Raw genomic sequence first — 27967 nt, 5'->3', positions numbered from 1 at the left:
CAACCTGCAGAATGGGAAAATATATTTGTAAATTATAAATATGGGGCTAATACCCAAAATACATAATGAATTCATACAACTCGGTGGTTAAAAAAAAAACCAAATGACCTGGTTTAAAAATGGGCAAAAGACCTAACTAGACATTTTTCCAAAGAAGAAATATATGTGGCCGACAGGTACATGCATAGGTGCTGAACATCACTAATAATCAGGGAAGCGCAAATCAAAACTGTAATGAGATATCACCTCCTACCTGTAAGAATGGCTGTTATAAAAGAGGCGAGAGATAGCAAATGTTGGTGACAATATGGAGAAATTGGGATCCAGGTGTATTTTGATGAGAACACAGTCATCATGGAAAACAGTATAGAGGTTCCACAGAAAATTAAAAATAGAGCTACCATGTGATGCAGCAAACCCACTTGCTGAGTATATATCTGAAGAAAATGCAGTCAGCATCTCAAAAGATATCTGCACTCCTATATTCACCACAGCATTATTCACAACAACTAAGGTACGGAAACAACCTAAGTCTTGGTTGACGGATCAATAAAGAAGATGTAGGGGGTGTGAGTGTGGTACATACATATATGTGTCTATGGTATGTACACACATACATCACACACACACACACACACACACACACACACACACACACACACACAGAGGAATATTATTCAGCCATGAGAAAGAAGGAAATTCTGCCATTTGCAACAACATGAATGAACCTGAAGGATATTGTGTTTAAAAATAAGCCAGACAAAGAAAGACGAATCCTGTATGCTCTCACTTATATGTAGAATCTAAAAAAAAAAAAAAAAAAAGAAGGTCACATCTATAGAAACAACATAGAATGATGGTCACCAGGGGCTAAAGGGTGGGAAGATGCTAGTCAAGGAGTACAAGCCTTCAGTTATAAAAAGAATAAACTCTGGGGGGGCGGGGCACGCCTGGGTGGCTCAGTGGGTTAAGCCTCTGCCTTCGGCTGAGGTCATGATCTCAGGGTCCTGGGATTGAGCCCCGAATTGGGCTCTCTGCTTGGCGGGGAGCCTGCTTCCCCCTCCCCCTATGCCTACCTTTCTGCCTGCTTGTGATCTCTCTTTCTCTCTCTGTCAAATAAATAAATAAATGAAATGAAAAAGAATAAGCTCTGGGGATTATAGTAATTCTATATTATATACTTAAAAATTGTTGAGAGTAGATCTTAAGCGTTCTCACAACTACTGTTATAAAAAAGGAAACTGTGGAACGTGATGGATATGTTCATTAACCTGATTAGGGTCATCATTTCACAATACATATGCAAGCTGAATTGTCACATTATATACTCTAAATATATATATATAATATACATAAGTATAGTTTTATTTGTCAGTTATAGGTCAATAAGGCTGGTAAAGCGCAGTAAAGTAATCATTTCTGATAATAGGTAATTTTTAATAATTTCAGTGAATTTTAAAAATCTGGTTAAAAAGATACATTTGGGGGGATGCCTGGGTGGCTTAATCGGTTAAGCATCCTCTTGATTTGGGCTCAGGTCATGAGATCGAACCCCACGCTCAGTGGGGAGTCTGCCTGAGATTCTCTCCCTCTCCCTCTGCCCTCCCCCTGCTCATACATGTGTGTTCTCTCTCTCAAATAAACAAGTCTTTAGAGAAATTGGATTTCTCTCTCAAATTAATTTTATCACAGTGCCTGGGTAGCTCAGTCAGTTAAGCATCTGCCTTTGACTCAGGTCATGATCCCAAGGTCCTGGGACTGAGTTCCGTATGGGGCCCCCTGCTCAGCACGGGGGGCTTGCTTCTCCCTCTCCCTCTGCCTGCCACTCTCCCTGCTTATGCTCTCTCTTTCTTTCTGTCAAATAAATAAATAAAATCTTAAAAAATTTTTTTAAATTAAAAAAAAATAAAACTAATTTTATCAATGTAATATAGAGTGTCCACAGGGGCAGGAAACATAGGATAAATTTATTTTTAAGCAAGATGTTAACATTTTCCTATTATATGTTCCATGTATATCTCCACCTCCAAATAGCTTTTTTGGTAAAGTACCTCTGAATTTAAAGCAAAGGGTTGGTTGTTAATTTGAAAAGAAGGACATTAAATATACAAATTTGTTTTATAGTCTGGACACTCTGTATAGTTTTGTGCAGATTAGCAGTTGGACCCATTGTTTTAAGTTAGAGTTATGCTTCACTTGAAGTTATGCATCACTTGAAACCATATTAAACATGTCCCTGAAAAATGTAACTAATATATTATTTTTTAAAATTTGAAACTATCTATACAGGTAGTTTAAAAAGTCAAGTAATGGTAAAAGACTTACCACAGTGGGTTCTCTCTCTATTAATCTCATTCTCCCAGGTGAGAGTCCCCAGCCCCAGAGGAAACTATTTTCAAATTTCTGTTTATTCTGGCATTTACTCATGTATACATTTATAGACAAATATGTAAACTGCTATCCTTCAAGTTATGAAGTTTTAATTACTTATTGGCTTACTGTCATGATAACGAGGGTTTCGTGCTCTTATGTGACTTTCTCCTCACTTCTGTTCCCTTATCCTTCTGATACAGTTATATTAACAATTTTTGGATACACTACTGTTTGATATTTACATTTTTATATACAATCAATTATTTGCAGCTAAGCATAGTAGTGTACTATGACTCTGATGGACTTTTTGTTTTTTCTTGCAGTTAATACTTGGTTTGTTTTTACGTTTGCTTTATTTTCTTTGTGGCTGTTGCAGTGCTGTGCTCATAGATGTTTGACACCCCCACCCCCAAGAAAAGCCCTGATTTGTATCGTTTGCATTTGTTTGTATTGTGTTTGATTTTTCATTTCAAATTACCAGTGTGAGGTCACTAAACAAGTTGCTGGGAAAAGATGCATACAGTTGGTTCTCAGCTATTAGTAACTTCCTCATACCTGCTAATGGTCCACATTGGGACTTTAAAATTGAGTTTCCCTCTTCTTCTGTTATATTTTTTAAATAATTTTATCTCATCAAAGGACTTACTGGTTCTGAATCTCTTCTTTTGAACTCTGAATGTTTCAATAGGCCTTGGGGACTTTGGTCTGTGTATACTTATACTTACAGAAGGAAGAGGTTTCACAGTTCTATCCCAGGCATACAGGGTCCTGGCCAGAGAAGATGAGGCCAAAGTTATACAATCTAGTGCTGCTATTTTGCTAGAGGAGGGACAAGGCTATTGGAGAACAGGAGTCATGGTGAAGCTATGGTGGTCTCATGTGAGGTATGTCCCTGTGAGTCTGGTCATCAGGGTTCTTTTTGAGGCTGGTTGCTTGAACTCCTAGTCAGCTGGGGCCCTGCCCCACTTCCCTAACTGGCGTGCTTACTTATGTTTGGTGCTTCCGCAATGCCTGGCACCATGCATGCCAAGCAAGGTCTGGGATGGCATAATTTGGCCCGCTGCTTGCGGAACTTATTCATAGAGTTGAAAGTTGGCCTTCTCTGAAAGTGGGGGCTTTGACCTCATCTCCAGGCTCTGCTCCTGTGGACCTGGGAGGTATCTGAGTTCTGGTATCCCAGGTTCAGGTAACGTGGGAGCCCAGAGTTCTGGGTTCCTGCAGGAACTGGTGTGTGAGCCACTGCTGTTGGCATCTCTGCGTTAACTAGGGCACTGCAGCGACAACTGGTCTTGGAATCCTTTGTAGCAGTGCCAGCTTTTACTTGATCTGCCATCGTCCAAGCGTGGGCTGGAGGTGTGCACCACCACACCTCAAGCAGATGACTTGTACTGAACTAAGCTTAGCAGTGTTTTGAGGTCAGTCTCAGGGGGTCCCATCCACTTTCTGGCCAAATGGCTTTTCCTTCTCTTGCATTAGATTCGTTCACGGGGAAGGTCATGCAGCCTTCCATTCTGCAGTAAATCTTATTAAAAGGCTTCAGAATTCTGGTTCATTGATGGTCTTCCCCTTTCTCCAACTCTGCCAACATTCAGGGCTGAAACAGACTTTTTCTTTTCCCTTTAAAAGTTTCCTTGTTCATTTCAATGGGAGTTAGGTAGGGATGTTCATTGACTTGGCTTCAATCGCTGTTTAAAGCAGAAGTCCCAACAGGGCACCTCAATTGCTGTCATTCTGGGTTTATGTACAGCAAAGGCGCTGTCCTTTTGGACTGCAGAGGAAAGTCTTCTTAAGAAAGTACTGTGATCGAGGTGCCAGGGGGGCTCAGTCTGTTAAGCATCTGCCTTCAGCTTAGGTCATGATCCCAGGGTCCTGGGATTGAGCCCCGCATCGGGCTTCCTGCTCAGCGAGGACCATGCTTCTCTGTCTCCATCTGCCTGCTGCTCCCCTACTTGTGTGCGCTCTCTCTCTCTGTCAAATACATAAATTAAAAAAAAAAAAAAAAAAACTTGAAAAAAAAAAAAAGAAAGTACTGTAATCTGGCAACCGAGGCTCGAGCAGCTCTGAATGCCCCGGTGCTGATTGTGGGGCAGCCGGTCGGCTTTTCTGGAAAGGTCTATGGGGTTAATGTAGTTAATGGTATTTGGAAGGCATAGGTGGAGGAAAGCTGAAAATACGGTTTCTTTTTAAAGGCGAGATGAGATACTGGAAAGAGAGAATGCTCAGATGTTACCATCTTGAGTGGGTATTGTTGAATCCTGTTCCTGGATTTGTGACAAACCTGTTTCAGTAAGGCCGTGAAACTCAGAAATGATCATTTTAAGAAATGAAGTTTAAGCTTCTCTAAGCAGGCTTTTCCCAAAGGGTGGTCTGTGGGTCTGGGGCCATTGAATTCTGGGCAGGAGGGGCTTCTTCAGAATGCAGCAGGACCTTGTCCTGGACCTGCTAAATTAGAATAGAGGTGGGACCTGGAAACTGGCATTTTATATCAGCACACTCCCCCCGCCCCCCTGCCAGGGATTCTGTACAGCCCACGTGGGGGAGCCATTGGTCTCGATCCTTGATTCTTGTTTAGGGTTGCCATTTTCTGCAAACTTTGGTTTTCTTTGGTTTTGCTTAAGCAGCCCTCTGATGTAAACATAGGTGGAATTTCTCCCCACGTTATCATTCATTCCTGCCTGTTTTGTTTTAAGCTCCAGGATGATTATTACTGAATTTCCTGAGTTGCTTTGCATTTCTGGATTCCAAACTCTGAACTTTTGATTTTCCCCCCTCCACAGAGCCGAGAAAACAGAAGTCCTCAGTGAAGATCTGTTACAGGTAATAAAAATCTTTTTCAGGTGCTTTGTTTAAAGAGGAAAACCAAACCAAACCAAATCTCGTAGGTGAGAATGGAAGCAGATGGATGGATGGACATATGTGTGTATGTGTGTATTCTCTGACGAAACAGAATAAAATAAAACGGATCAGTGTGGTTCTGATCCTTAAAAAGAGCAGTTGGGCTGTGTGGTGATGGAAAAGGGATCTGAAACTCTGGTGTCATGTTATGAAGTTCAGATGGGGCTAGTCCTGCTTTCAAGTGCCAGGTGTTGGGGTGGGGTATATGGGCCAGTTCACTGGCACTGCGGCCTGGTCACGGGTCCTGGGCAGGCAGAGGGACTGTTGTTTGCTGCTGGGATGGTGTCCTAGATGGGACAGGCCCTGCCAGCTGTGGCGGAGGGCCCCACTGGCTCCAACCTAGAGTTTCCACTTCTCCTTCCCTTTCACGCTGTTGTTCCCCAGTTCTGGGCTGAGCTGGGTCCCGAGGGACTTAGAGTCTCAGTGACAATGACCAGATCTGGCAGAACTGCTCTGAGGCCCTGAGGTGGTCTGCCACCCACCTGGATGTCTTTTCCTCTCCATAGAGAGGGGTGTTTCCTGTGGGGACCTCAGCCAGGGCTCCTGCACTTCATCTCTCAACAGGCTTCCTGAACTCTGAGGCTCGGAGTTTCTCCCAGAAGGCCTGGGACCCTTTATACACATGCCTTCGCTCCACCTCAGAACCTCCCCTCCCCCGCTCACCGCAGAGCACACTGGGAAGGACAGAGCCCCTCCTGCACTGAGGTTTCTCTGAAGCCTCCTTGCTCGTGTCATTTCCATAACCCACAGTAGGTGTGTGCACTTGACCCCAGAAGACCAAAGATCTGCTCCCAGGTGACACTCCGTCTCTCCCTAGGGAGAGAAGGAGCTAGCATGGTTTAGAAGAATGTGGCTTGTACCACCCCGTGTCAGAACATCCTTCTCAATTATGACAGCCGGCCACAGGTACAAGATTTTAAGAGCACCCCTCCCCCCCCCCTTTTTTTAAAGGACAGAAGTTTTTATTAAGGATTAGAAGGTTTTTTTTTCCCCCCAGATTTATTAGACAATCATGTTCTTAATAATATTTCCTCACTGGCTTTTACCATGTATTTCAACTTCATTTTCAGACTTCCAGCAATGTTGTTTGGTATTAGTTAACCTTTAACTTGACTGGGTTTTCATGTCCATGTTCTGTCTCCCACATCCCGCATCAGTAAACACATGATCTCATTGAATCCTTGAAGCCCCAAGATGCAGCCCAAGGGCCTCTCAGGCAGTTCAAGGATGGCAGAGTTCCCATAGAAGGCAGGCGGCAACGGTCTGTGCTTGTCTCTTTGCCGGTACATCCACTGGGGACCCAAGAGTGTGCCAGTTTCTAGGAACACCTCAGTTCATGACACGGATACTTACTCCACATCTGCCATCATTGCTACAGATGGTTTCCCCCTTCTTTGACTATAAAGAAAGAGAGTAATGGGTAAAAGTGTGGAACCTTCCTACCCAGGTCTGCCCTTGACTCGCTCTGTGGCCTCAGAGATTTATTGAACCTCCCTGTGCCCCAGTTTCCACTTCTCTAAAATGAAGATAATGGCTATATCCACCCCATAAGGTTATTAGCAGGAGTTAATGGGTTAAACAGGAAAGCAGGAGGGATGGATACCAAGCCACAGAGATTTGTTTGTTTGTTTCTGGTGTGAAACTTCCCTGAATTTGCTCTGTGTGCCCCTGCCTCTTAGATCAGTTCAGGAGGCTCTATTTTGCCTCTTGTTTTTCACTGTTAAGTTTATTTTGCTCGTGTGGCAATTCCCTGGGAGGCTGTGAATCCCGGGAGGGTGAGAACCTCAACTTATTTACTATTGTTTTTCTACTACCTTGCCCAGAGACGGGATGCATACTTGTCCTTTCAACAGATATTAAATGAACACCTTATATTTGCGAACCAGATAGCATTCCAGGCACTCGGGAGAAGTCAGTGAACAAAAGACACGGAGGCCCCCGTTCCTGTGAACTTGACAGTTTTCTCGTGGCAATCAGAATCAAAGTGAAATGATGGGTGCTCTTGTTTATTTTGGTTTTGATTTTGCCTGTTTTCTTGGCAAGTAAAGAGTGTGTATTATTTTTCCAGTGTTTTAAAATCTGGTCATTATAAGATCGGGGGGAGGTGATGTGGCATCTGCTCCTTATATGCCTGCCAGATCAGGGTCCTGGTGGTCGGGCCTTGGCTCTGAAGAAAAGCTGCTGGGGCAGTGAGGACCTTCAAGGAAGAAACACAGAACCATAACACTGGGCAAAATATTGTAGGGTAATAATGCATTCTGTTTTGAATTTGTTGATTTTTCTTTAAAATAGAAAGCATCCCTAAGGGCCTGCACTCAGTCTTAATGAGTCATCAGAATACACATTTTTGGCATTCCTTCCCGTGAAAAGCAGCTCTCTTTGCCATAAACAGCCATATCCCAGCAATAACATTTTGGGAAGCTAAATCGTGATGCGTGGGTCCCCTTAGTCGGTATTTCTTACTCTTGGCTGTCCCTTCTGCTTTAGAGGTTTATTCAGAACAAAACAAAAACAAAGCCAAAAACCCATCCTAAACCCAATAAGGAGCCATTTTGAAGATACTGACCTTGCGTGGAAATTGCAGAACTTTGATTCTGGTCCCTCAGCCTGATGTCCTGTGCATGGAAGGCATGGTCGCCATCTGCGGGAGATCGCTTCTGAATGTCCCTGTGATTGTTTCCGCTTGGCAGTGGGACTGGGCCTGAGGTGTGCACCTGCATTCCCGCAGGCTGGAGCCCGGGCTTTGCGGGCACTGTGGTGTGTAACTGGGCTGCCACCACTCTTTCTGATGGCAGGTTTTGGTCCAGACTCCACTCCCTCCCTGCGTGCAGATTTAGCCCTTGAGAGATGGAAACCCCTCCCACACCCGGAATTATTTGGCCCCAAATATCAGTAGTGAGAATCGCTGGTGTAAGTGAATGGGAACCATTTCCACGTCCACCCAAGAGCTGAACACTTAGACCATGGGATGCTTTTCCTGCCTGCGTGCCAGCGCCATGGAGGAAGAGGCTGGATGTGTTCTTCAGCCCCTTGCAAATGGCTCATTTGTCTCTGTTTTGTCAGATCGAGCGGCGCCTGGACACGGTTCGGTCAATGTGTCACCATTCGCACAAGCGTCTGATGGCATGTTTCCAGGGCCAGCACGGCACCGATGCTGAGAGGAGATACGTGAGTAGCGGATGTGACTCGGGGCCGTGGTCCTTGCGTCTCTGTGATGCTTTGCACGCGGCAGCCCGTTGGTTTTCCTCAAGCAGGAGCAGCAGCGTTGCCTTGCTGATTTATACCTTGTATTGCCATTTACTCTCATGCCATCTGCCTGACCAGAACGTTCTTTTGTGCCTAAGATGTTGCTGAGCCAGGGGCACCTGGGTGGCTCAGTGGGTTAAAGCCTCTGCCTTCGGCTCAGGTCATGATCCCAGGGTCCTAGGATCGAGCCCCAAATCGGGCTCTCTGCTCAGCAGGAAGCCTGCTTCCCTCCTCTCTCTCTGCCTGCCTCTCTGCCTACTTGTGATCTCTGTCTGTCAAATAAATAAATAAGATCTTAAAAAAAAAAAAAAAAAAAAAAGACATTGCTGATCCAAAAGCCCTGCTCACACTGAATTTTCTCCAGGTGCTTTTAAAGACTTAGTGAGCCATTTGTCATTGATACGACAGATGTCTGTTAGGAATGCTTTGATGGCAAAAAAGCTGAAAGCCTGTCTTAAATGGACTTGGAAAATGGACATAATTTATTGGCTTACTAACTGAAACGTCCAAAAGCTGGGGTGGACTTGAGGTAAAACTTGGGCTAGCATTTCAGTGGTTTGACCAGAACCCTACTTTCTTTCCTTCTGTCCCCTCTGTCTTCTTCATTGTCTGCTTTATCCCTACATGGGCTCCTCTCAGTGGTCACAGGTTGGCCACCAGCAGCTTCCATGAGCTGCTTGCTTCCTTGTGCGTGTCTGGCAGAAATAGAAAGCGTGCTTCAGTAGTTTTCTTAATGGAGTGGGAAATCTTCTTTTTCCAGGTCCTTGGCAAGTAGAAACCACCTCCCATTGCATTGGTCCATATTGAGCCATATTTCCCATTCCTGAACATTCCCATTCCACCCTGGTTACTGTGGGCAGGGGTGAGGTTGGAGAGGAGATGTGGTGTGCTGGTTGGCTTAAGCTAATTGGGGCCCAGCCCTAGAGTGTGGGCTTCAGAGCCACTTCCAGCTCACAGGCTTTATTGACCCCCGGGTGAATCCCTAAGAGAAGTCAGGATGCTGTCGTAGAGAGGAAGAGGGCTGAACTCCAGGAGAACCGTCGAATGTGTCCATCCATTTCCTCCTGTGCCACCAGCAACAGTGGTCATGGGGCCATCCCGTCCTTGGGTTTACGAGATCCGGACTCAGCTGCATATGCTAACCCTTGGAAGCCCACATACCATTAAGGTGATAGTTTCAGGGGCATCCTGGGAAGCTGTGATTTGCCGCAGTGTTTTGTCTGTCACCGGATGTCTCAAAAGGAAGAACTGGCATGTGGGTGATCTGTGTCACCCTTTGATTTTTCCTACAGACATCTATGGGACATCGAGACAACAGGGTTCTTCCTCTCTTGTGCAATACTTGCTCAGCTGCAGTAGTTATAGACCAGCGAGTGGAACTTTGCGCACACCCACGATTGTAGGAATGTCTGCTGCAGGTCCAGTCCCACAGAACTGGAGCCAGTTCCCTGGTCCTGTCCCCACGGCTCCTCTCCTCTTGCCATGGCTTCTGTTCTACCGATCCTTTTCACACGGTACCCTAAGGCTCTGTCCTTCTCCTTATTCCCCCAGCCACATTCCTTGGGCCACCTCCTCTGTTCTCATGGCTTCTGGCTGGTGTGTTTATGCCAGCGACTTCTAAACCATCTCAACCAAGCAAAAACACTTCCTTCCCCAGATGTCTATTTCAGCATGCGTGACCAGTTCTTCCTTCTGTGTTGACTCTCAAGTTCCACCCACCCTATTATGCAAGCCAGAAACTGTAGGGTTACTTTAGGTTCCCTTTCCTTTTATCCTCACCCTCCCATAGCTGCTTGATGAGCAAGTCCTGTGATTGGGAATATCTTTTGAATTCCTCACCTCCACTCCCATCTCTGCCACCTTTGCCTTAAAGCAAAACCTGATTACCTCTCACCTGGACAGTGAGGTCATTCCCTCAGCTTCAATTCCTGCCTCTGGTTCCCTTGTTTTCCAGCCTGTCTCCAGCCAGATCACCAGAATGTTCTGAAATGTCATCTTCCTGCCTGGAAAAAAAAAAAAAAAATCTTAGCTTCATGGTTCTCAAGAAGGACCACAAGGACACCCCTGGGGAGATTTGGAAAAATGTAGAGACACTTTGGGTTGCTGTAGGAACTGGGGAACACTTTTGGTGTTTGGAGGGAGGGGACCAATATGCCAAACATTCTGCAGTGCCTGGAGGGGTAATTCCACACCGGAAGTGGCCCCTAATGCCCATGGTGCCTCTTTCAAGGGGGCGCTGGCTGCTTCCCGTTGGTGGGATTAATAGTCCAAGCTCTTCAGCATGACAAGCCCTTCATAATCTGACCCCATTTCCCCTGACAGTCCCGGTGTCTCCCGCTTCCTCCCATTCGTACTTGTGCCTTGTCCTTCATGTTGTTATGTCTGGTCGTTCCCTCTGACTGCTTGAAGACACAACCTGGGTGTCCCATATACTCCTTAAAAACAAACAAACAAGTATTTATCAAATGCCTACAGTATACAAGTGCTAGAGACAGAAGATGAAGAAGAGGTAGTCTCCACCTTAAAGGTGCTCACAGCCTGGTGGGGAGAGACGCGCAAAGGGATCATTATAAAATGACATGTGTAGCAAAGTGTGCACGGGGCATCATGGGAGGACCAAGAATGGGGCATCACAGGACGAGAGAAGTAGTCAGGCAAGGCTTCCTGGAGGAGGTGGTAGCCCCACAATAAAGGAGGGCAATGAGTGGCAGGCGATGGGCATATGCTAGGCAACAGGGGCAAAGGTGCCCAACCCTCATTTCTAAAACCTAATGCCAGAGGCTTCCTTTTCCAGCCTCAGACAGAAGAGCCAAAGACAGGGCTCTGAGGCTGTCTACACTGTGCACGTGGGAGGAGCAGTCACCATAGAAACGATAGAAGATAGGTGACCACAGAGGTCGTACAATGCGGAGAAAACAGCAGCAGCCTCTAGGGCCCTAGAATACACAGGAGGAGCCTCTCAGAGGCTCGCATGTGTGTGAAGAGACAAGACTCGGAGGCAGTGGTTTTCCCAGTCTAAGACCTGGACACGGCAGAGCTCATGCTGTGCGTCCTGTGAGACCTGGAGTGACTGCTTTTTGTGTAGTTGGCACACATTTTATGAATTATGACTTTAGAACTTTTTAAATGAATCCCTGGCGATAAAAAAGCTGCCTGTGCCTTGGCAGTGTGCAGCTGTGATCGTGGAGGAGCATGGCGGTGGTCGATAGCATCTTCATCAAGGAGCCCAGGGTTAAGTAAGCACAATGTCCTTATTTGTATACATCAAAAACAGGATTGTCGCAGCTTTGGGGTCAGAGCCTGCAAACCACAGGGCTCTCTGATACTTGCAAAGTAGACTCACTCTTTTTATGATTTTTTTTTTTTTTTTTTTGTCCAGAGCTCCGGAGTGGCACAAAGTATATTTCTCCTGATTATTGCATTTATCCTAGATTTAAATTCCCTCAGAAAGTCAGCATTACTGGGGTGCCTGGGTGCATTGCTGTGCGTCCAGCTCTTGGTTTTCGCTCAGGTCATGGTCTCGGGGTCATGAGATCAGGCCCCACGTTGGGCTCCGTGCTCAGCACAGAGTCTGCTTGAGATCCTCTCTCCCCCTCCCTCTCCTTCTGTCCCTCCCCACCCCTGTCTGCATGCTCACTCTCTCTATCTCTCAAATAAAATGAATAAACCTTAAAAAGAAAGAAAAAGGCAGGCAGCATTATGAAAATGTCTGAATTACGCTCACCATGTTCAAGGCACGCTGCCCGTTTTCTCCTGTTTTCCTAGTCTTGAAGTGTAGAATCTGGGAATGTCTCCTTGTGGGGCAGGTGAGGCCTGCTATTTAGTTACCTGAAAACAACTTGAGAAGATAAGAGATGGGTAAATACAGTTGTTGTTGTTTATCTTGGCATTTCAAATACTGTTTTGAATAGTATATTTATAGTATATTTAGTATAAATAGTATAAATAGCATATTTATATATAGTATATTTCACCATATTTACATGGTGAAAAATCCAGTATGTACAGGAGAAGGTAAAGCGAGGTCTGTCCCAGTCCTGTTCCCCGGGCACCCTGCTGCCCTCTCCGAATGACCAGCACTGGTAGTTTCTTGTGTAGCCCTCCAGAGACATTCTCTACAATGCAAGCAAATGTGGTGCAAGTATTGCACGGAACCCTCTGAAAGCAGGGAAGGCAGGTGACATGCGACAGGTCAAGGCTCAACAGTGCCACGGCAGTATGGACCCTGTGTCTTTGCCGTGAGGGCCCTTTATACTGGGGAGGCAAAGCCGCTTGGAGCCCTGCAGCACTGAACGCGGGTTTTTTTGTTAGCAGATTGTGTTATCGCCAGCCCCTGGTACTTTCCAGGCCCCTTCGACCCATATTCTGAGATGAGCCATCAGCCCGTGGTGGCAAGGCCCTAACCCTGGGCTCAGGCCATGGGCACGGGGTTCTGGCTCTGGGGCCCCTCACTGGGGTGCCTGGCCAGTCCACCTGACCTCCCCGGGCTTCAGGTCCCTTGGCTGGACAATTAGAACATTAATTAGAGGATCGTTATGGTCATTTCCAGCTGAACAAGGAATCACTAATAGGCTTTGGGCTCAAATACCTTAAAAAAACCTTTTTCAGACATTTAGCCAGATATTTTTAGATACTTAACTGAAGCTATTTCGTTATGATTACAGCCAAATTAAGAGCCAGTTTAAGAATGAGTATTCTTAGGGCACCTAGGTAGCAATGTTGTCTAAATGACCAACTCTTGGTTTTGGCTCAGGTCATGATCTCAGGGTCGTGAGATCGAGCCCTGTGTCAGGCTCAGCACGGAGTCTGCTTAAGACTCTCCCTCTCCCTCTGCTCCTCCCTGCTCTCTCTCCCTCTCTCTCTCTCTCAAAATAAATAAATAAATCTTAAGAAAGAATGAATATTTTAGCAAAAGTTTTTGAAATTAAGCATTTTATTTTACGTATTTGTTATGATCATCAGAGAGCAAAGTCTGTGTCTTCTGTTCCCAGTATCTGGGACACAATATGCACTTAAGTAATTAAAAATGACAGCTAACAGCAACCACAACAATACTAGCAGTCAGCACATACTGAGCACTTACCGCGTGCTGGGCACTTGACGTTGAACGTCTCCTTAGACGGACAGCCCTGGGACACCTGTGTTGTTACCATGCCTCTGTATTACCCAGGCATGAGGACATGGACATAGAGCTCACATAGCTTCTGCCTTCGAGACCAGAACCTGAATCCAGACAGGCTCTGTCTTACCTGTGTGGTTTTCCTGGAGGAGAAATTACTGAAGGGTGACCTGAAGCAGGTCTTCAAGAACGGGTGTCAATAATAGTGAAACCAACACACTGTCTTCTGCCTTCCAGAAAAAACTCCCGCTGACCGCTCTCGCTCAGAACATGCAAGAAGCATCAACTCAACTGGAAGAATCTCTGCTGGGGTAAGAGTTGGCTGCTTTCAGGGAGAGAGCGCAGAGCCCCGTGGGTCAGCGGGGGTGGGGGGGCAGCCATCTGTGTGACAGGGTGACTATGAGTGTGACGGTGTGGCTCATCCACCAGGAGAACAGTGCAGTGTCTGTGGGGAAAAAGTGGGGTCCAGGCCACTGGGATGGTAGAGAATCTTCCATTTAGTGGGAGCAGGGCTGGAGACAGACTGAAAAGGCTGCGAGCAAAAGTGATCGATAGGGTCCATATTTATTTCCCTGAGCTTGGGTATAAAGAACGGATCTCTTTGCTGTTCCAGCTGTTGACTCAGGTTTACAACTGACCAGTCTGACCAGTCCCTTCTGGTCCTTAAGAGTCACTTCCTAGGGGACACCTCGGTGGCTCAGTTGGTTAAACATCCGCCTTCGGCTCATGTCATGATCCCAGAGTCTTGGGATTGAGCCCCATGTCAGGCTCCCTGCTCAGCGGGGAGTCTGCTTCTCCCTCCCCCTCTGCTGCTCCCCCCCCCCCCCCCCCCCCCCCCCTCCCCCCCCCCCCCCCCCCCGCTGCTTGTGCTCTCTCTTTCTCTCATGCTTTCTCTCTCTCTCAAATAAATAAAATCTTAAAAAACAAAAACAAAAACAGGGGTACCTCGGTGGCTCAGCCGGTTAAGCGTCTGCCTTCGGCCCAGGTCATGATCCCAGGGTCCTGGGATCAAGCCTCACATCAGGCTCCCTGCTCAGCAGGGAGTCTGCTTCTCCCCATCCTTCTGCCCCCTCCCCCGCTCATGCTCTCTGTCTTCTGCTCTTTCTCTCAAATAAATAAATAAAATATTTTAAAAAATAGAAAAATAAAAATAAAAAACAGATTCTTTGGCTACCTAAATTTAATATTTTGTACAATAACAGATGAAATGTCAACCATGCAAGATAGTTATCAATTCCATAGAGGCATAAGACACATTTGATAACATATATGTGTTAACAGTCTTTTTCATCCTAAAGCATAAATCTGTAGACTCACATTTTAGGCAATGCCCAAAACATATAACGTTTTTGAGGTTCTACGGCGTGGCCCCCTAATGCATTCCCATCACGTAGAGAGCCGAACTGGCCCAATACAGTAATGAGGTGCCTGATGCTTGTGGGGGTGTCTTGTGTTTTTAAAGGAAGATGCTGGAGACGTGTGGTGATGCCGAGAATCAGCTGGCTCTAGAACTTACACAGCATGAAGTCTTTGTTGAGAGAGAGATTGTGGAGCCTCTGTGCAGCATAGCAGAGGTGGGTGCTTTTGCCGGGAGGCACAGAAAAGCTAAGACTAGTGTGGGCTGCGTGGTGAATGGTTTGCTTGTGTCTATGATTTTAACAGTAACCAGTGGCATTGATGTATGCTTCTTTTTGGAAGTAAGGGGAATAAATTGAGGGTACAAAATCCTATGCCTACAAGAACAAGAGAAGTAAATAAGTATTGCCCTTTCAAATGTTAAGTTTAAAACCCCAAAGCTTATCCCATTCGATATGTGGTATGTTCTTCCTAGGTGGAGATTCCCAACATCCAAAAACAGAGGAAACAGCTCGCTAAATTGGTGTTAGACTGGGATTCGGTCAGAGCCAGGTAAGGTAGAGCTGTAAAAATAACCAATAATGCAGGACTATTGTCCCTCCCTCAGCAACCGTCTCGTCCCCAACACAGATGAGAGAAAGGCCAGTTGTTGGACAAGACGCAGGTTTCCAGACTCATGCACTTGACCTGTAGACCAAGTCACACCCACTTCCACCTGCTTTTTAGGGCTTATTCTCCCAAGCATGGCAATGGGGATGATGTTAGAACATCCTGTTCTTAGTGGATCAGCAATAAAAAGAGACAGGGGGAAAAAAAAAAGGAAAAAAGAAACTTAAGTAAATGTTTTAAGGGGAGAGGGGTCAGTGGCAGGATGTTCTACGAGTGTTCATTGCTTGGATAGGGGACCGTAGGAATAGATCTGTGATCTTAGCGGTTCTGAGGGTCCTGCCGTGTCCAGACTCCGTGTAGTTATGATACTTTCATGATCAAACACTGCTCTCAAGAGGGAGGAAATCCCATAGAACTAAGAACCCATCCCAGAGGGCTGCTGACTTGTGGGTTGATGCCTGATGACGATCTGCAGAGCCTCGTGGCAGGATTCCAGGCTAGCTCTGTCCACAAGGGCATTTGTATCAGTGACTTACATGGTTTTCTTCTCGGATGAGAGTGGGAAATAATGGAGGCAGCCACCCCGGCCCTGTCCTTTCTCAGACTTTATCACAAAGGTTGCTAAACTTTCTGTGAAGTATTTTCAGCTCTGCAACCCACGTGGTCCCTCTCACAGTTAATGAACTCTGCTGTTGTAGCATAGGAACAGCTCTGGATCATAAGTAAATGAAAGTGTGGCTGTCTCCCAATAAAACTTTATTTAAACAAGAAGTGGCTTTGTTAGCTCTCTGTTTTTGTTTGCTTTTGTTGTTGTTGTTGTTGTTATTGAAGAATAATTGGCACACAATGTTGTATTAGGTGCACAACATTGATTCGACAGTTCTATACGTTGCTCAGTGTTCATCACCTTAAGTGTCGCCCCCATCTGTCCCTGTACAGTGTTACTACAATTTTCTCGGCTGTACTGCCTATGCTGTGCTCTTCATCTCTGTAACTTACTTATTTGGTAACCGCGTTCACATTGCAGTCCTGTGAAGTGGATACGATTATTTCTCTTTGGCAGATACACGGAGAGACAGCCATCATTTCCTGAGCTTCTACCTGGGACATGTTTTTTTTTTTTATTGCAGATTTAGAACATGGGTAGCAATTCTACAAGGCAACCTTTCCTCGTTTCTAAAATACCACTGAGTATCAATGCACCACTGATTTAAGATCTACTTTTTTGAGGGACGGGGTAGGGGGAGAAACACCACTCCATTCAATGTACAAATCACTTGTCCTGATTTAAGAAACATTGAGCTCATAAAAGGTAATGATCATGGTAAAAATAATTGCCACCACTTACCGGACACTTGCCACGTGTGAGGCCCTGAGCTCCGTGCATGGTCTGTCAGCTCACTTGATTCTTCCACCAGTTCCTATCATTCTGCTCATTCATGTTTTCGACAGATCTCATTTGGGTGCTTACTGTGTCAGACTCCATGCTAGGTACAAGTGCCAAGGCCCCTCAGGATAGGAGAGGGAACAGGGGTCAGTGGGTTAGTTCCTCTTGAAAAGAGACTTCTTTTATCAATCAGGGAGGGACCTGCACAAAGTACCCACATGACTTGCTTCATGCCTCAGAGAAGATAAACGTCTGAGCTAGGTCCCTGGCTTAAAGTCCACCATCTCATCTCCTTGTCACATGGACAGAATCATCTGGGCCAGGACTGGGAGTGGAGGCCACCCTGAGGTTGAAATTTTTTTTTTTTTTTTTTTTTTTTTTTTTCTCCAAATAAGGAAGCATGTTCTAATGGTTAATTAAATGAGGCTGTGAATGCTCCCTCACTAGAGTTGGTTGAGTGACATAATAGATGCTTATCTGCTAGAAGCTTCACATGTACGGTACATGTATCCTTGAGGGGATTTCAACACAGATTCTTGATCTGCATTCATGGTCTTGTCCACTTAACCAATCAAAGCAGGTATCAGAGAAACAGACAGTGGAATTTCTTTACTTCTTCCTGTGGCTCTTCCCTGGAGGAAAATGATCCTACCTAATGACTACTTACTGCTTATTTTCTAAGCAGGAATCAGTTATAAGGCAGATATAATCTGCACACACATATGCATGCATATGTATATGTATTTGCTCTCTCCCTGATTCCTTATGATGGTTCTGCAAGGCAGACGGTGTTGGCTGTCTTCGTGTTATAGATGAGTTTACTGAGGCACAGAGAGGTTAAGTCATCGCCCAAGGTCACACAGCTAGTGGCGGGAGAGCCAGGCTTCAGATTTGAGCATGTCTGACTCCAAAGTCCAGGCTCTGTGTGCTCACTATACAGCCTCACTAAGCTGAGCTTGGCAGACTCGCCGAAGCTCCACTGTGGGGAAGTGCCTCACATCAGGAGCTGGAGAGAAGGCAGAGCATACTGTTGGGGTGGGGTGGGGGGCACAGAGCAGCAGCTGGAAAGCTTGATGAATTGCTAGTATGGGTTTTCATCTCTATAATATCCATGTTTACATTGAAATTGCTGGCACTTTCCAGAATAGCACACATAATCCAGACTCAAACAGAAGGTCAAAGCGTACTTGAAAACCACACGGAGATTGTTTTAGATTACTGTTCCCCCTGTACTCGCCTATTCTTGCTATGGTATAATTCTTCCTTTTTTCAGTACTTCTCACCTACTGTAAAGGGAATGCGAATATTCCACGTGACAGTTCAGATTTGTTGAAAATTTGGTCTTTAGTATATTAATTCTAAGAACTGTTTTTTATTCTACAAGTTTTTGCTACCTCTGAATTGCTAGCTGCTTGACTGAAGTTCTGGGTTTTACATGATGGCAGTAATCACAGCTGAGGATGGTAGCAGGAAGAGTCATAGGAGCCCAAGAGGAGGACTGACTCCCAGTGGCACAGGAACATTCCAGGTCAAAGCAGGAAAGTGCAAGGGTGTTTCACTGCAAGGATGCCACGATTGGACAACACCAGAAAGGGGTTTTGCGACGTGATTTCCAGCAGTGGGGCATGTATGAGACAAGATGTGGTAGATTATATTCCGAGCAGATAGCTTTGCAAGAGTCCTGTCATGCTTGCTTCCATTCCTGGAGGATAAGCTCAAGAGAGGCTAGCATCCGATGTATGCTGTATGTTTTGGAGAAAATCTGTCTCCTTGAGGGCCCTGATTCTACAAGGTCGAGAATGTGCAGCTGCTTTTCAGATGCTGGTTGCCCCCATGTTTTGCAGGTGGAACCAGGCTCACAAATCTTCAGGAACCAACTTCCAGGGGCTTCCGTCAAAAATAGATACCCTAAAGGAAGAGATGGATGAAGCTGGAAATAAAGTAGAACTGTGCAAGGTACGAGACTTCCCTGATAAATAATAGTTGCATCAGCCTGGTTCTTGCAAATGACAGAGGAAAGGGTAAATCCTGCAGATTATTTAGTGTTTCACACAAGTCCTATCAGAATACTCTGCATGATAGGAAAGGTGGGTTTTAGTTTCTTCTTTATTTTCTAAGACCCTGTGTTACTTTATAATGAGAATAAGACTTTTTCAAAAAAAACTGAAGCAGCGGTGCCTGGGTGGCTCAGTTGGTTAAGCATCTGTCTCTGGCTTAGGTCATGATCCCAGAATCTTGGGATCAAGCCCCACATCAGGCTCCCTGCTCAGCAGAGATCCTACTTCTCTCTCCGCCCCTCCCCACCTCACTTATGCTCTCTCTCCCTCTCTCTCTCTTTCTCAAATAAATAAAATCTTTAAAAATTTTTTAAAAAATAAAATAAATTCGAGTAGGATTTTTTTTTAAATAACAAAAATATCTGAGCTTATTTAAAATAAAGAATAGGTGAAAAAAAATGGGTGGGAGAAAACCATAGCAAAACATACAAAGTTACACCAATTAAAACAGTGCACAACAGGGGTACCTGGCTGGTTCAGTCAGTGGAGTGTGTGATCCCAGTCTTGAGGTTGTGAATTTGAGCCCCACACTGAGTGTAGAGATTATTTAAAAATACATTTTTAAACTTTGTTTTTCAAGATTTTATTTATTTATTTATTTATATATAGAGAGAGCACACGCACACTAGCCAGGAGAGGAGCAGAGGTGGAGGGAGAGAGGAATCTTAAACAGACTCCCCACTGAGCCCTTTGTGGGACTTTATCTCACCACCCTGAGATCATGACCTAAGTCGAATCCAAGAGTCACACACTCAATGGACTGAGCCACCCAGGCAGCCCCCAAAATAAAATCTTTTTTAAAAAATGCACAAGAGAAAAAAAAAAAATGCACAAGAGGAAAAAAAAATGCACAAGAGGAAAAAAAAAGCACAGGAGCCACAAAAATAATCTGTGGAATAGCATAGGTTTTCTAGAATCAATGCTATTATTTTAAACAATTGAATATATAGTAAAGGGGGTCATTGTATATCCACAGAGAAGGAAAGGATTATTTTTAAATGTTGCTGGACAATTGGTTTGTAATGGGGAGAAATATAATTTTTTATCTCCTAAAATAAATTCAGATTAGATGGTTAAGTGACTACATCTATCTGTGAAGATAGCTCTTTATTCTAAATGTTATTTGAGGTGGTAAAGAAACAGGCTTTGGTGAATCTTAAGATCTGCGTTTTTCTTCGTCTTATTATTCATCATTTTCTGAAAATGGAGTCTATCCTTTCAGATAGTGTTAGGACTATAATATTTTAGTTTGTTTAGGTCATACTATAATTCATTCTTCAAGATAGTGAACTTTAAGATCAGTTAACTGCAGAGGCATGCCTGGGTGTCTCAGTGGGTTAAGCCTCTGCCTTTGGCTCAGGTCATGATCTCAGAGTCCTGGGATTGATACCCACATCGGGCTCTCTGCTCAGCAGGGAGTCTGCTCCCCCTCTCCCTGCCTGCTTCTCTGCCTGCCTGTGATCTCTATCAAATAAATAAATAAATAAATTAAAAAAAAAAAAAAGGTCAGTTAACTGCAGTAAAATGACTTTTTGAAAGTAATATAGTGGATAGGAATTAAAACTGAACTCACAAAGTCATGTCATACATAGCCTTTGCATTTAAAAAGATGATATTTGGATAAATGCTGCTGATAAAATAGTCTCATAATGGCTTATTCTTGTTCAGAAAAGTCGTAACTTCACTAATGTAATTACATAGCTTTCCTCAGATCCAGTCTAACCTGGATCTCAGCTATCGGGTACTTATCAGACATGAATTTGGCAGCGGTCTCAGGAGTCTGAGCTGGTGTGTTATGGGCTGATGTGTCTTCTCAACTTCCATGCCATGCCTTCTCATTTCAAATGGTGAAAATAGTTTGTCTCTTTTTATGTTAACTTCTGGGTAATTTCCTGAGATTTAAGTTCTTTTTTTCACTGATTTTCTCTTTAGCTAGGTCTTATCTACTTATAATTAATTAACATCGAGTTTTGACTTTCATTTACTGTGTTTTTCGGTTCTAATTCCTCAAAGCCAGCCTTCTTTGATGGTGGATTATTGTTTTTGCTGCTTCTTTCTTTTTTTTTTTTTAAGATTTTATTTATTTGACAGATAGTGCTTATTTCTTTTTAATGTTTAATCATTTTATATATACTTATCATAACAGTCTTTGGTAATTCTGTTTCCTCTGTGAGAGTGGTGGGCTTTTGCTTCATGGTGGATTGTTGCCTCCTGTGTTTTGCAATTTTGTATCATATGTTTTGCAATTTTGTATTGTCAGCTCATTTTAAGACTTTGTGGGACCCTTAGGTATTGGCAGTGATTCTCCCTAGAGAGTGTTACCAGTTTGAGATCTTTTTTTTTTTTTAAAGATTTTTACTTATTTATTTGAGAGAGGGAGAGAAAATGAGCAGGGGGGAGGGGCAGAGGGAGAGGGAAAAGCAGACTCCCCGCCAAGCTGGGAGCCCAATGCAGGGCTCAATCCTGGGACCCCGAGATCATGATCTGAGCTGAAATCAGAGAGTTAACCGACTGAGACACCTAGGTGCCACTTGAGGCCGTTCTTAACTAAATTTTCTCAGTTTGAGGATCCCTGGACCACACATACAGTAAACTCAAACTTCGGAGCCTCATGAAGGCAGATCTGTGTTTACAAAATCCAGGGTAATGTTTTTACTTTCCTAGACCAGAGCCCCATGCAAAACGCAGATACTCTAGTCTTCCCATACACTACTGAGCTCCACTTATGCCAGGTCTTTCCTCTACCTTTTCTTTTTTTCTTAATTCATTTTTCAAGTTTTTATTTATATATTTATTTTATACACATGTGGCAGTAAAAATATAACACTTCTTTCTCTCCTATTTTCACGTAGATGGCAACATAGCATACATAATGCTCTATACTTCACTTCTTGATAAGGAATATTAGTCATATATTTTGGAGATCCTCCCCTATCATTCCCCTAATAAGCTTCCTTATTTATTTATTTATTTTTGTCATCCCAGTTGATGGACATTTGTTTTTTTTAAGATTTTATTTATTTATTTGAGAGAGAGAGCAAGCATGAGTGGGGGGAGGGCCAGAGGAAGAGGGAGAAGCAGACTCTCCACTGAGCAGAGAGCCCTACACAGGGCTCGATCCCAGGACCCAGGATGATAACCTGACCTGAAGGCCAATGTTTAACCAGCTGAGCCATCCAGGTGCCCCACCAGTTGATGGACATTTAATCCATGGCTCATTCCATGACATTTTGCTCTAAGAGTCCACGAATACTAATTCTCAGATGCCATTTTATTCAGTGACCTGTCTTCCCTTCCACTCACCAGGATCAACTTGCCGCAGATATGTACAACTTTATGGCCAAAGAAGGGGAGTATGGCAAATTCTTTGTTACGGTAAGTACCTCGCCTTGCCGAAATATGAAAGCATTGTAAAAATTGAGTCATTTTAGCTTTTTTTGCAAAAGATTTCATTTTTGGTTTTGCTCAGCCATTGTGTGTGTGTCCATCCGATGCTAACGTTACTTTTGTTTTTGAATGTGGGTCTGTTCTCAGTTATTAGAAGCCCAAGCAGATTACCATAGAAAAGCATTAGCAGTCTTAGAAAAGGCCCTTCCCGAAATGCGAGCCCATCAAGGTAATGTAACCTGCGTGCTGGCTGATGCCCCCTTTCCTAAGCCTCTACCACTTCTGCCTCTGTTCTTCTTCCCCCTGACTCCTTTGCATGCCTCTCCTCTGGGTAACGCCTCTCTGCCTAGGAGAGTACTATCTCCCAGCATAATTTCATCTTTCCTTGCCACATTCTCTAATTTCTTCCAAACCTAGATTAACCTACTAATGGGACATTCGCAGCGGTTCTGACATCTTTAGTTGTGGAGAAAGCTGGACCCTTTGGGGATGGCTGCCTGCATGGGTCTTCCGGTCTTACCCTCTTCCAAGTCCGTTATTCAGTCCATTGGGTTCAATTCTGACCCTGTGATTCCAAGAGCATACATTCTGGGGAAGATACTGTGGACCTTCTGAAAGGAATTTTAGAAGCCAGTACTTGGGGGCCCATCATCAGCGTCACTGAATCATCAGGCCGTGACCCCTCCTTCCCCCTCTTCCTTGTGATCCCACAAGGCTCTGGTTCTTAGCATTCATATCTTGCCCACTGTACCCAGGCTCTCAGCCGACTTCACCCACACAAGTCATGAGTGGACTGAGCTTTCTCCTGATGCTTAGTTTTACCTGCACATTAAAGCTTTTGACTCTTAATTCTCTGATTTGCCATCAGGGCATCTCCCAGCAGAGATCATTAGACACAGCTGAGGCAGAAGTTGCCCTGTCTTCTTTGGCTATCTCATACTATCTTGCTTGCGTAGACCACACGTTGGGAGCTTAGTTTCCCCCTGCAGAATCTTTGGTATGGGCTGAAGAGGATCAAGCCGGGTGCTGAGTGTGGTGACTCTGTGATCTGGGAAGCGAGTCAGCAGGTATATGGGTGGGATGTTTGTGTTGGGGGGTGTGCACACTAACTGCCGTCCTCAAGGCTGTCACTTCTCCTAGTTTGAGGAGGGCCCCCACAGCTTCTGGCTTTGTGCATGAAAGGTTTTGGATGACAGAATTCGAAAATTCTATCTTGACCACCTGCATAGTCAGACCTTCAGCCATCTTGAGTAAATGCATCTGATTGACTCTTCCTAGGATGAGCTGCCCTTGCTTTCCTAAGTGATCTAACATCCTTGTTGGGGGATGATGAGGTTGAGTTGCAGTGCAAAGGAGTGAAGCTGCTGGCAAACATTCAGCCTTGCAAGGGGCAGGCTCTAGCGGGGCAAGTTCCAAATGCCAAGAGTGTGTATCTGTGGGATTACCTACCCTGTGCCTGGCCCTGTGTAGGACGGAATAGGAACCATCATCGTCTTAGACTTTGAATGCATTAAAGTCTGGTTTGGAGCTGACTGATAAGCATTAAAAAAGAGAAGATTGGGGTTCGTGAGCAGGTCTTTTTTTTCCCCCCTAAGACTTTATTGATTTATTTGAGAGAGAGAGAGCATGAGAGGGGAGAGGGGCAGAGGGAGAAGGAGAAGCTGACTCCCCGCTGAGCAGGGAGCCCAATGCGGGGCTTAGTCCCAGGACCCTGAGATCAAAACCTCGAGCTGAAGGCAGATGCTTAACTGACTGAGCCACCCAGGCACCCTGTAAACTTTTTTTTAACGATTTTTTTCCCCAAGGTTTTTTTTTGGGTTTTTTTTTTTTTAAACAATTATTTCCCCCCAAGTCTATTTTCCCTAGAGAAGTATGCCAGCAAGTGACAGGGAACAGGAAGAGGGCAGGGGGGAGGCTGAGAGTGGAACAAGGAGCAGGTGTGCGGAGCAGAAACCCAACAAAGGAAACATGATCCATCTTTCTCTCCAAGGTTGCCAAGCCTTGGGATTCAACCCCTTCCACTTCTGCTTGTCCTCCCATCTCCCTATTGTCTTAGTTCCTATCTTCCTCTTTCTTTTTCTTCTTCTGTTTTCAGAAAGACTCAGAGCATCCTTACAGTAGGAAAAAAAAACACCTTGACCCCACAGCACTGTACCCCTGCGCACCCCAATCTCACACGCACTGTCAGCCAACCCGACTTGGTACCTGCCTGTTCACAACACAGTGCCCTGTTCAGTCTCATTCTATTCTGTTCTTCTGGTAGGCTCTCTGAATGTCTCGTTTCCACCAGCCAGCCCTTCACACTGTGCACAGTCTTGCTTCTACTCCCAGTTACCCTTCTATTAAGAGTAAAAAATACTGCAGTTCCCAGTGGACCAGGCTCTTAATTGTTTGATTCTGGCATCTGATGTGGCTTGGGCTGTCTCTCCCTTGATGGAACGTGTGCCCCTCATTGCACCTGATTGTGTCTTCCATTGTTAGGGCTGTGTATGTCCCTTCCTCATCCCTTTGTCCCCAGAGTTCCCTCCTGGTGACAGCCCTCATGTCCCCCGTGTCTTCACCCTCATAGCCACCTCAGTGCTGGTTCCCTCTGAGACTCCTCTGGCTGTCCCCAGAAACTCCAATGCATCCCAGAAAGCAAGCTGATTCTTCCCCCAAAACCAGCTGTCTTTTTCTCCTCTGTGTCTCCTGGGTGCCACCTCCCTTCAAACCATGCAGACTTGACCTTGGAGCCATCTTGTCCTTCCTTCTCCATACCCTGTAGCTGGGGTCCATCTTTTCTGCCCTCTGCTGGGCCGTCTGCTCTGCTCACACCGTCCCCCCTTCTCTGGGCTCTTGTCACCTTGAGCAAGAGCTATGGAATCAAATGTAAATTCTGAGACTCAAGATCCTGGTCTTTTCTCAGCCCTTCTTCCTGGTCTGTTTCATTCAGAGCCCCCAGCTCCCTGCCTTGAAGCCAGCAGCAAACACTTTGTCTCCCAAGTCATTCTAATGTCTGTGGTCTGTGCCAGAAGTCGCAAACGGGTGTATCTCATTTTTCAAAAAATTGTGCCACCATTTAAACACCAGACACCTTCACATAACAATCCAATTTCTGGCTTCTCTTGAAAGTCCTGGAAGTCTGGCGACATGGGTCAGCAGGCACTAAGGGGGTGTTCAGGGCTGCCTTTCAGTGGACCCCCGCCCCCATCCTGACTCAGCACCTCAGGGGCCTCACCGGCCTCTGTGGGCACCCGCATCTGCGACCCTGATCTGTACCATTTTCTGGCCATGACTTAGCAAACATGTCTTGTCTTTTTAATGACTGTTGTATGTTTACATGTGTTTCGTCTTGTCTTCCCAGTTAGAAGGGTGGGGAGTCTCTGGGAACGTGGGGTGTCCACTGTTGATGAGGCCAGCCCCTTCGGGCAGTTTGGCTCAGGAGTTGTCTAGGTAACTGGTTCTCACGTCCTCCCTCTGCCAATGTTACACCAAGGTTGGGGGTGGGGCACACCATAGAGCATTAACTAGAAAGTTCCAGCAGGTGTTCAGAGGATAGGGTCAGGCATTCAGTGGCAGCGATGGCAGATGCCATTTGCAAAACTGCCCTGGGGGTTCTGATGTTCCCCCCAGGGGAGGGGCCTCATAGCCATTTTCTGCTTGTGTTGAGAATCATTTAATTCAAAGGGACAAAGTGTGCAGGGAAAGGACTGGCCTCTGAGAGGAATGTCACAGAGTTCTGTCTTCTGAGAAGGGCCAGACCCCCAGATGCTCTTGCTACCAGGGCTGGGGCCAGGATCAGAGATGAGGAGGACACCCACCTCCCTGGTCCTCACCCCTCTTCTACCTGGATCCCACTTGCTCTTTCCATCGATTTTAACCTTGTAAAAGCTCTTGGGTCCATGGACATGGGGGTTCCCTCTTTTTCCTTCCCCTGTGTGCAGATCACGTGATGGGGCCCGTCCCCGCTCTTCCACGTAGCTGAGGGTAAGGGGCACATCAGCGTCCTACTGCCTGCTTTGAACCTAAGGTTCGAACAGCAAAGTGGCTGTGTGACAGTTGTCCATTAACGGTGCCGAGAAGGACGCGAACCCTTCCCGTCTCTGGAAGAAACTAAGTGTTGCTCAGCAAAGTAGTTTCCACGGGCTGGTTTCCCCTCTTCTGCGTCTGTGTGCGTCTCAGGCAGCTGGGGATCCGTACGCACCCACCGGCGGGCCAAACCCAGTCAAAATGCCTCTCGTTCTAATGGAATATGTCCATTCACAAAATTCTTGTTTCTGTTTCACTGCTCTACTGTGCGTATTCCTGCTAAGCTGCCTCACACCTCTTGTGGAATGAAGCAGAGTATGTGACCCCAAAATAATAGAAACGATCGCTTTACTGCTGACGCAGGCTTCAGCCTCAGCTGCTTTGGGGCTGCAGATACCGCGTGGTTTCCTACTCGGAATGTTCGGGACCTGGCTGGGGCGATGGCACTCGTAGGCCCTGCATGTCCTGGACATATTGCGTTTAATACGAGTTCACATCGGCCGTCTTCCGGTCCTGTGTGATGACGCTTGGCTTTTGTTTAAAATCTTAAGAAGTTATTTCCTCTTTCATATTGAAGGAGTCTGTTTCTTGTCCTCGAGATAGAAGGCCAGTGGTGCTTTGCACGGTGAGAGTAAATTTCCTTCCAGTGAAATCCGTCTGCTCGGACGAATCCTCGGGTTAGGGTTAGCGCCAGGCGGCCCACTTGTCCCTTGCAGGAGCCCCCTCACGCCTTCTGCTCAACAGCTTCCCCTGGAGAGCGTTCAGGGCTCTGTTCTGAAAGTAACCCCCCAGCCTGGGACCTATTCTTGTTCTAGAAAATGGTAAATAACCAAAGCAAACAGAACAGATGCTTCCCCTTTTCCCAAGCCTCAACTACCAGCCTGCTTAAAAAAAAAAAATAAAAAAATAAAAAAATAAAAATTCCCCTTTGGTGGTTTGGGGAGAAAAGAAACTCCCCACTGATGCCATGAGATCGCTGAGAGTCTTACTGGATGGTTTGCTACTCTAGATAAGTGGGCGGAAAAGCCAGCCTTTGGGACGCCCTTGGAGGAACACCTGAAGCGGAGCGGCCGTGAGATTGCCCTGCCCATCGAAGCCTGCGTCATGTTGCTCCTGGAGACGGGCATGAAGGAGGAGGTGAGCGGCGCTCTGTGGCCCTGCCTGCCGCCGCCTACGCTGCATGGACTGACGGCTTTCCAGCTTCAGTTGCCATGACCCACATTTTAAATGGGGACCCTGCACATTTTACCTGGAACAGACACTATGAATGAAACGAGTTTCACAGAACATTTCCCTTTTCTGTGTGTGGTACTCTCTGACTTTCTTTTTCCCCACTTGATTGTTTCATTTTCGACTCTGGTTGTGATTTGTGACATTGAATTTCATTTTTTAAGAAAAGTTTTTACAAGATTTTATTTATGTATTCATAAGAGAGAGATAGAGAGGGAGACAGAGGCAGAGGGAGAAGCAGATTCCCTGTGGAGCAGGGAGCCAAATATGGGACTTGAACCCAAGGCTCTCAGATCACAA

At 45.5% G+C, this 27967-nt stretch overlaps 1 protein-coding gene across 1 annotated transcript; it reads left to right on the top strand.

Annotated features, from left to right (window-relative positions):
* The first annotated feature begins 5128 nt into the window (after nt 1-5128).
* On the top strand, nt 5129-27715 carry LOC111140161 (rho GTPase-activating protein 17-like). The gene is made up of 9 exons (XM_022492507.1): nt 5129-5190; nt 8332-8436; nt 13871-13944; nt 15096-15207; nt 15465-15541; nt 18830-18941; nt 22349-22417; nt 22577-22658; nt 27447-27715. Exons 2-9 carry the CDS (start codon nt 8362-8364, stop codon nt 27650-27652), a joined length of 807 nt encoding a protein of 268 aa, XP_022348215.1. The 5' UTR covers nt 5129-5190; nt 8332-8361; the 3' UTR covers nt 27653-27715.
* The last annotated feature ends 252 nt before the right edge of the window (nt 27716-27967 follow it).

Source organism: Enhydra lutris, unplaced genomic scaffold (genome assembly GCF_002288905.1).
Source record: "Enhydra lutris kenyoni isolate GAN:26980312 unplaced genomic scaffold, ASM228890v2 scaffoldscaffold204, whole genome shotgun sequence".
NCBI lineage: Eukaryota > Metazoa > Chordata > Mammalia > Carnivora > Mustelidae > Enhydra > Enhydra lutris.
This window is presented reverse-complemented; position numbering and strand designations above follow the sequence as displayed.